The sequence below is a fragment of the Rhinopithecus bieti genome, unplaced genomic scaffold (genome assembly GCF_001698545.2).
Source record: "Rhinopithecus bieti isolate Rb0 unplaced genomic scaffold, ASM169854v2 scaffold_73599, whole genome shotgun sequence".
Lineage (NCBI taxonomy): Eukaryota > Metazoa > Chordata > Mammalia > Primates > Cercopithecidae > Rhinopithecus > Rhinopithecus bieti.
Window position 1 is genome coordinate 514,438 of NW_016827349.1, and position 9,595 is coordinate 524,032.

At 38.9% G+C, this 9,595-nt stretch overlaps 1 protein-coding gene across 3 annotated transcripts in view; it reads left to right on the forward strand.

The window, feature by feature from the left end:
- Positions 1 to 9,595, forward strand: part of TMEM245 (transmembrane protein 245) — a 103,352-nt gene that overhangs the window by 82,859 nt on the left and 10,898 nt on the right. For all 3 annotated transcript variants that reach the window (XM_017863780.1, XM_017863781.1, XM_017863782.1), the window contains 2 exons: positions 1,541 to 1,715; positions 4,385 to 4,579. In XM_017863780.1, coding sequence (XP_017719269.1) covers positions 1,541 to 1,715; positions 4,385 to 4,579 — 370 coding nt within the window. The remainder of the gene's footprint in view (positions 1 to 1,540; positions 1,716 to 4,384; positions 4,580 to 9,595) is intronic.

Consider the following 9,595-nt stretch of genomic DNA (forward strand, 5'->3'; position numbering starts at 1 on the left):
TCTAGTCCACATTAGGAACAGAAATGTGATTTATAATGTGTTTGTTTGTTGCTGTATCCCCAGCAGCTGGAACCATACCCAGCACATAGTAAAAATTGCTGTATTAGTCTGTTCTGTCACTGCTATGAAGAAATATCTGAGATTAGGTAATTTATAAAGAAGAGGTTTAATTGGCTCACAGTTCTACAGGCTGTACAGGAAGCATAGTGGCTCCTGCTTTGGGGGAGGCCTCAGGAAACATAATTGTGGTGGAAGGTGAGGGGGAAGCAGACATGTGTTACTTAACTGGAGCAGGAGGAAGAGAGGGGAAAGGTGCTACACAGTTTTAAACAACCAGACTCACAATAACTCACTCACTCACTCACTATCATGAGAACAGCACCTAGGGGTGAAATCTGCCCCCCATGATCCAGTCACCTCCCACCAGGTTTTACCTCCAACATTGGGGATTACAATTTGACATGGAATTTTGATGGGGACACAGATCCAAACCCGTATCAGTTGCCCTAAATGTTTGTTAAATGAATGAACGTTCTAGCACGTAGCATAACACCTAGGACATAATTGACTTTCAGTAATGTTTGAATTGAACTGATTGACAGGGAGCAATGTGTTGTCAAATAGCTTTGTCCATGAGGGATTACATCTCAGGGCAAGATGAATGCTTCTGAGGGCACATAAGCTGCCTCCACACCTCTTAAGATCTGTTGTGGTTGTTCTTCTACTTTTCCTTCCTTTATTTCTATGACTGCTTGTTTTCCTAAATATCTCTGCCTTCCACATTTGCCTCTACCACCATCCCCCTCTTCCCCCATTTGTCTGTGCTTCCTTCTACATTTTCAAGTTCATTCATGTTCTTCCCTACGTGATGTTCACAAACCTACCCTCTGACCAGCAAGCACCTTGTGAGGTGGAGTGGTAGACTTTTCATATAGATGAGAGACCAGTTTTCCAAGGTCACATACCTGGTTTCTGGTAGAACCAGAACTAGAAGCTACATCTGCTATACTCTTAACCTGGAGAGAAGCCAGATGGAGGAAGAGCGCTTGAACATACTGTTCTGAAAGGGAATGACCTTGAAGCAGGGTCCTTCAACTCAGGATTTCTTCTGTTTATTTTATTAGAAAGAAGCAAAGTAAATAATATGCTGAGGTTTAGAAAGTAATTTCTGATTGGGCTTTGGATTCAGTACAAGTTTTGACACATGTTCTGTAGGTATATTTATAGGACCGTATATTAACTATTGATTGAGAGTAACAACTACAGAACCCTCGAATTTTATTGCTTAAGAAGAGATCCATAAATAAGACACAGACTTGGAAAGATTTTTAGTATCACGTTTTAAGATATTGAGCCTTTACTTAGCTAGAAAATTCAGTTAGATAGGGCATATCATTTCCCTAATATTAGAGTTTGTGAGTATTTATTTAACTTGTTTTGTTGGAAATTGTTGAGGAGGAGGAGCTATGGCTTTGATTCTTTTGCTTTGTTAGTGTTTTGCTGATGATGTTAAGTTGCTTTTCTTTTACTCTTTTTTCAGCGTTAGCAGCAATCCTTGGAGCAGTGCCATTCTTGGGGACATATTGGGCAGCAGTACCTGCAGTTCTCGACCTGTGGCTGACACAAGGGTTAGGATGCAAGGCCATTTTACTGTTGATTTTTCATCTCTTGCCAACATACTTTGTAGATACTGCAATCTACTCTGACATATCAGGGTAAGTAAGCCACAGAATTTCTTAAGTTATTAGTGAATCCTCCAGGCATTTCTGTTGTTTTTTTTTTGAAGGAGGATTTTTTTCTCTCGGGTATACAAAAGAACTGGTAGTAGGAGTTTTCAGTGAAATAGCCTTTTGTGTTCCCACTGATATAATGAAATTTTCATTTAAAATAATATTGTTTACAAGGCATGATATTTTTGGGGTGTTTTTTTTTTTTTGGTTGTTGTTGCCTGAAAGTTCCAGAGCAACTTTTTTTTTTTGAGACAGTATCTCACCCAGACTGCTGGAGTGCAGGGTGCAGTCATGGCTCGTTGCAGCCTTGAACCTTGAACTCCTGGGCTCAAGCAATCCTCCTGCCTTGAACTCCCCAAGGCACTAGGATTACAGGAATGAACCACCATGCCCTGCCAATATTTTCTTATTACATATGTATTATTTATAATATTAATATATGATGTCCTGGGTTAAAACCAAATTGTGAATAATTTTCTCTTGATTTAGTGACATTTAACCTAGAAAAGAATTATGACCAGATGTACATCAAATATTTTAAGTACAGTGAACTGTTAGTGATTATTTTTATCACTTCTTTGGTTTTGGAGAAAATGTTGTTAGATTGTATGTCTGAGGATTTCCATGTGAAAGCAAATCTCAGCAAGTTAATTTCTGGCAAGCAGAGCTCTCTAAAGATATAATTGGAATGGTTCTGTGATAAATACAGATTAAATCTAAGTCAGAATCAACACTTTAGCCATATAATACAATAAATAAATGTCTGTTTTCATAGGTTTTGATATCTCTTTTAGAAATCGCACTAAATAAATCAAGCCAGTTCTCAGTCGTATTAAAACTTGAGAAAATTAAAAGGCTGAACGTCATAGTGTGGTTGACTAGTGTGTCACAGTTGACATTTGAGTAGGACTAAGTATGATTTATACTTAAGTGCTTTTATTTCTTTAAACTTTGCTGTAAATTTTATATTAAGGTTTACAGCTGGAATTAAAGAAATACTGTCTTTTTTTTTTTTTGAGACAGAGTCTCCCTCTATCACCCAGGCTGGAGTGCAGTGGCGCAGTCTCACCTCACTGCATCCTCTGCCTCCCAGGTTCAAGCCATTCTCCTGCCTCAGCCTCCTGAGTAGCTGGGATCACAGGCGTGCACCACCATACCTGGCTAATTTTTGTATTTTTAGTAGAGATGGGGTTTCACCATGTTGGTCAGGCTGATCTTGAACTCCTGACCTCAGGTGATCCGCCTGCCTCGGCCTCCCAAAGTGCTGGGATTACAGACGTGAGCCACGATGCCCGGCCTAAAATACTGTCTTTAAACGTTGTCATTGGGAAATGAAACGTTTGGCATGAATTGTTTTAGTTTTTAATAGGTTAAGCTTTTATTAATAAACTCCCACATGTTTTTTTTTTTTTTTTTTTAAAGCTTTAAGGCTGGGCATAGTGGCTCAAGCCTGTAATCCTATCACTTTGAGAGGCCAAAGTGGATGGATCACTTGAGCCCAGGAGCTCAAGACCAGCCTGGGAAACATGGTGAAACCCCTTCTGCACAAAAATAAAAAGATTAATTTGGTGTGGTGGCACATGCCTGTAGTCCCAGCTATTCAGGAGGCTGATGTAGGAAGGTCATTTGAGCCTGGGAGGTCGAGACTGCAGTAAGCCGTGATGGCAGCACTGCACTCCAGCCTGGGTGACGGAACGGGAAAAAAAACTTTAAGCATTTTTGATAGTTTTCCTTGAATGTGTTGTTTAGGGAAGAAGTTTACTTAGCAAACATGGAATACTGCCCTAAATCATTTTTTTGGAATGAGAAAGACAAACACATTATGAATATAATATATTGGTTTCCTGAAGACTGGTTCTCCACAAGTCTTACTTTGATTTAACTGTAATATAGAACATCCTTCCAGGATATTTAGTTATTTGCCCCTCACTGAATTGTTCTTCTCATCTATATTTAAAACTAGAAACAAACAGAATGTGACTTATTTCCCAGTCCTTCTGATGTCAGTGGTCCTTTCTTGTCATTGTCAATGTGCTATGCTACTGTGTTCTATTTTATTTCATTCCACTTCCGTAAGTGATACTGTAATAAGCTGGAGGGCATTTGTGATTCTCCTGTGAAATAGAAATGTTGGGCTTTGTGACAGATATTTTCCTCAGGAGGCCTTTTATCATTACCTGTGTTAAAAACTGTATTTTAGGAGGTTGCCAAAAGTCTGACCTATGAGTAACAGGGATGCTATCGTTGTTGTTGTTGTCGTATAAAAGCATAATTAACTGAATTATATGCTCACTTAATTATCCTTGATGGAGGAAAACTTAACAGGTGACTCCTAACCAGTCCTAAGCCAACATTAACCCATCATAGGCAGGCACCTGAAATGGGTATAAAATATCTATTAACATTGCTGACTTTATTATTTCATTCCTGGAGCTATAAAAAGAGGCAGATGTCACCCATAGGAAAAAAAAATCTTGCATCTCAGTGTTATTGCAGTCAGTGTTCATTGTATGCATCGAGGTGATCTAAAAGATCTAAAGAAAGCTGATAATATGCTAAAAAGCATAGTGTATTAAAGAATGAACATTGTATTAGAAATGTATTTCAGATTTACTCCAGTTGTTGTATGTTAAAGGTCATGCTCTTTATTCCAGAGGTGGCCATCCTTACCTGACAGGCTTGGCAGTGGCCGGTGGAGCATACTACCTAGGCCTGGAAGGAGCAATCATCGGGCCTATTCTTCTCTGCATACTTGTGGTTGCTTCCAATATCTATAGTGCCATGCTAGTGAGTCCCACGAATTCAGTGCCCACGCCAAACCAGACCCCATGGCCTGCTCAGACTCAGCGGTGAGTTAAAGCAGAATAATCGTAAGCTGTAAAGCTGTCCTGTCTCTGTATTTGATAAGTTGCTTCATCCAGACTTGTCAGGATAAAGGTATTTGAGTACCAATGCTGTGATAAAGGTTGCAGAAGACACTAAGTAAATACAAATCGTTGGCAGAGTTTTGGGTTTCATATACCAAGAAAATTTAAAACCTATATTGAGGCAGGGAGCAGTGGCTCACACCTGTAATCCTAGCACTTTGGGAGGCCAAGGCGGGTGGATCACCTGAGGTCAGGAGTTCGAGACCAGCCTGGCCAACATGGCGAAACCCCATCTCTACTAAAAATACAAAAATTAGTCAGATGTGGTGGCGCACGCCTGTGATCCCAGCTGCTCGGGAGGCTGAGGCAGAAGAATTGCTTGATCCCAGCAGGCGGAGGCTGCAGCGAGCCCAGATTGTGCCACTGGACTTCAGCCTGGGCAACAGAATGAGACTGTGTCTCAAAAAAAAAAAAAAAACCTACATTGTTTGAGAATTGTTAATGTCATGAAAAGCCAAAAATAAAGTTAAAAAATTTAATACCATGTGGAACATGGTATACCAGATTGAAAGAGACTCAAGAAATAGGACAACCAGGCCAGATGCAGTGGCTCACACCGCTAATCCCAGCACTTTGGGAGGCCAAGGTGGGCAAATAACCTGAGGTCAGGAGTTTGAGACCAGCCTGGCCAACATGGTAAAACCCCATCTCTACTAAAAATACCCAAAAAATTAGCCAGATGTGGTGGCAGGCGCCTGTAATCCCAGCTACTCGGGAAGCTGAGGCAGGAGAATCGCTTGAACCTGGGAGGCAGAGGTTGCAGTGAGCCGAGATCATGCCATTGGATTCCAGCCTGGGCGACAGAGTGAGACTCTGTCTCAAAGGAAAAGAAAAAAAATGGAAAAGAAGAAAAAAAGGAAAAGAAATAGGACAACCAAATGCATTGCATGAGTCTGGGATAGATTTCTGGATTGGGGATGGGAGGAAGCTATAAAGAATATTTCTGAAACAATTGGGGAAATTTGAACGTGGACCATATGTTAAATAATATATCAATGTTAAATTTGGTTTAACCAGTTTAACAATGATACTTTGATAACCAGTGATACAATGATAGCCAGTCATAACCAGTGACACTTTTGTTCTGTAGAAGAATGTCCTTTAAAGATGACCGGTCATGATGTCTGCCACTTATTTGCAAGCAGTTCAGCCAAAACAGAGGGAGAGAGGAAGTGGCTGTAGCAAAATGTTAACAACTGGTGAATCTAGATGAAGGATATGTGGTTGTTAATTGTATCAGCGTTTCAATTTTGTGTAGGTTTATACATTTTTAAAATACAAAGTTGGGAAAAATTATTTGGGACACCAATATAGAGTTGCAACGTGTTATTTTGTAAGTACAGATATGAAAATAACAATTGCTGTTATCCGCTGTCACCAGCATTTCATAAAATAAATTATAATGTTTGAAAAATTTTCCTAATTGTCTTATTTTCTTAAATTTCTTTAGGTATAATTTATATATGGTGAGGATGTACATCTAAATAGCCAAATGTACCTCTAAATAGACAGGTTGATTTTTTCATATACTCACACCCATGTAACCACTACCCGTATCAAGATATAGAATATTTTTGTTATTCTAGAAGGCTTCTCCCTGCCTCCTCTCAGACCCCACTGCCTGCTGATGTTCTAACTGTAGTCACTTTTCATTAGTTTTGCCTGTTTCTGAACTTCATGTGAAAGAAATCGTATGGTAGGTACATACTCATATAATCAGCCCTCTTTGCTCAACAGTGTATCTCTGTGTGATTCATTCATGTTTTCTTTCATTATTGTCTAATCTTCCATTACATGAATATATTGAAGTCACATTTAATCATTGTAGGACTAATAGATATTTGGGTAGTTTGCAGTTTATGTCTGTTATAATTCAAGTTGCTATACTTTCTTTTTTAAAAAAAATTCTTGTTTTGCCATGAACGTTTTTGTACATGTCTTTTGGTGGACATGCGCATAGTACTTACTGTAGTTGGACATATACGTAAAAGTGGAATGTCTGGTTATACATCTGGTTTTAAGTTTAGGTGGATACTTAAAAACAGTTTTCTATGTCGTGTGCCAGAAATTACATTTTAACAACAAAAAAGTAAGAAGGACAGTCTCAGAATAAAAAGTAAAAGTAAAATTGTTATCTGCAACTGGAAAACACTAGTTTTCCTGCCACTGGATATTCTTGTATAATCAAGGAGTCATTGACAAGTTGTTTCTGACAATGCATTTAATGAAAATATTTTATACTTTTATGTAAAATTCTTTAACACATGATTCTGCTTAATTTTGTTTTCAGTGTTATATTTTGTGAAGAGAGACATGGTCCTTTAACTCGGGACAAATGCAGTACAGTCTCTGAGTTAGAGCTGGTTAGGGGCCAGCATAATCCTTACTTGACGGCAGGGGAAAATCAGTTTTTCCAAAAGAATAAAAGGAGAGGTGCTTCGGTGATTTTGACAAGGGCCTTCCCAATTTGGTGGTGGTGACACTATGATATCCTTTTCTGCCTTTGCCTCTTAAAGACAAGTGCTCAGGTACCTGAGATGCCAGTGTGCTCAAAAGCAACAGAATGCACTTGCTAACTTGAGGCTGTGTTCCGTGGGCTCGCCAAACACAAAGAAAAAAGAGAATTGATCAATACTTTGCTGTTATTTTGAGTAAAACTTAATGATTTCAAGTTACTAAAGCAAGAGTTAGTTTTTAAGGTGAAACAAAAGCAACTTAAATGAATTCTTTTACAGGTAATAAACCTTTTCAACCCTTTCTCCTTCTGAAAGTACAAAATGCTTATGTGGTATGGCGGAGTAGAAAAAGATAATGTGAGGACCCATATATATAGCCTTTGTCTTTCAAAGTTACTCATGCACGTAGTTTAAAGAGTCAAATTTCTACAAAACTCAGTGAAAAATAAGGGCTTTGCCTTCTCCCTCTTCTTCCTTTTGCTAAGAGGAACCACTTTTTGACCCTAATTATTTTGATATTTACCTCCATATCTTGAAATGACATGTTTATTTCTGATTTGGTCATGTATAGGCATCATCTAATAACTTCCCACTTGGAAGGTTAGAAGTTAGCGTTCACTACCCATTCCCCCAGAACAAACTGTGATACTGGTTAGATCAGTATTCAGGTTTTACATTATTATGACTTTAAATTATGTTCATATTTGAGCCTTGTCATATATTCTAATATTTCTTTACCCCTACGACTTTTGCTTTCTCTTGAGTTAGTAAAGATACTGGTTTTTATTTGCTTTGCTTTGCTTTCCATGTACTTAAAACTAATCCCATCTCAAGCTCTGCACCAGGCACTCGCCTATCCACTTGGTATGTTCAGTTGCACCAGGCATAGTTGGTCTTCTGAACAAGACTCTCCTGAGTGTCCTGGTCTGCCCGATTTGGCTTGCTGTTCAGCTGTCACCTTGGGTATTCCCTCAACTCTCCCTTGCATTGGAATCCTTATTTCTTATATCCTATATAATTTTCTTTCTTGATTTATTCCTTTTTGGTGGAGCACATCGTCTTGTAGATTTTCGGGAAAATATGCAGAGGAGGTAAATTTTGAGGGATGATGCATGTCTGAAAAAGCTTTTCCTAATGTCATACTTAATCCAATAGCTTTCCTATGTAGAGAATTCTATGCTTGACATTTTTTCTTTAACATTTCTTTATTCATTGTTTTCTAGCTTCTAGGATTGTTGTTAAAAGTGTGAAGCAATTTTTATTCTTGATTCTTGTTAATTTAACTGTTTGAAGACATATAAGATCTTTTTGTTTATCTGTGTTTTTTGTCCTGATGGGCACTTGCTAAGACCTATAAAAGTGAAAACTTATGTTCTGGTGTTCTGACATTTTTCTTGAGTTGTTTCATTATTTTCCTTTTCTTCTCTCAGAAATTTATTTTATCTTGACATTGACCTTCATAGACTGGGCATTTCATATTTTAAATACTTTCTTTTTTTCACTTGTGTCTTTTTGGCTCCATTTTCTGGGTGATTTCTTCAACTTTATCTTGTAGCTTTACTATAACGGTTTCCATTTCTACTTGCACATGTTTTTCTGTCTCCTTTATTGAGGTGTTATTTCCTTAGAATAAAATGTGCCTTTTTAGCCTACAGGTTTATATTTTGTATGACATGTAACAAATTACACATGTTTAGCAGCTTACTATACATTTACGATACAGCTTCTGTGGGTCAGGAGTTCAAGCAAAACTTGGTTGGTTCCTCTGCTTAGGACCTGACAATCTGCAGTCACAGTTGGGGTTTCATCTGTGAATTGGGGTCCTCTTTCAAGCGGTCCTATTGTTGGCATAATTCATTTCCTTGTAGTTGTATAACTGAGACTCATGGCTCCTAGAGGCTGCCTCTCTTCATAGGCAGCTGATAATCTGGGTTTTTGCTTCTTTAAGGCCAGCAGGAGAGTATTTTTCTAACTTCAGTCTCTGACCCCTAGACTTTTTAAAAGAAGAACTCACCTGATTAGACCTAGCCCACCCAGCATAATCTCTCTCTCTCTCTTTTTTTTTTTTTTTGAGACGAGTCTCGCTCTGTCGCCCAGGCTGGAGTGCAATGGCCGGATCTCAGCTCACTGCAAGCTCCGCCTCCCAGGTTTACACCATGCTCCTGCCTCAGCCTCCTGAGTAGCTGAGACTACAGATGCCCGCCACCTCGCCCGGCTAGATTTTTTTGTATTTTTTAGTAGAGACGGGGTTTCACCGTGTTAGCCAGGATAGTCTCGATCTCCCGACCTAGTGATCCGCCCGTCTCGGCCTCCCAAAGTGCTGGGATTACAGGCTTGAGCCACCGAATCTCTCTTTTTTAAGTCAGCTAATGAGGGACATTTATGACATCTATAAAATCCATCCACCTTTGCCATACATGTTGAGCATCCCAAATCCCAAGTCGGAAACTCTACAGAATCAGAAACTTTTGAATGCCAACAT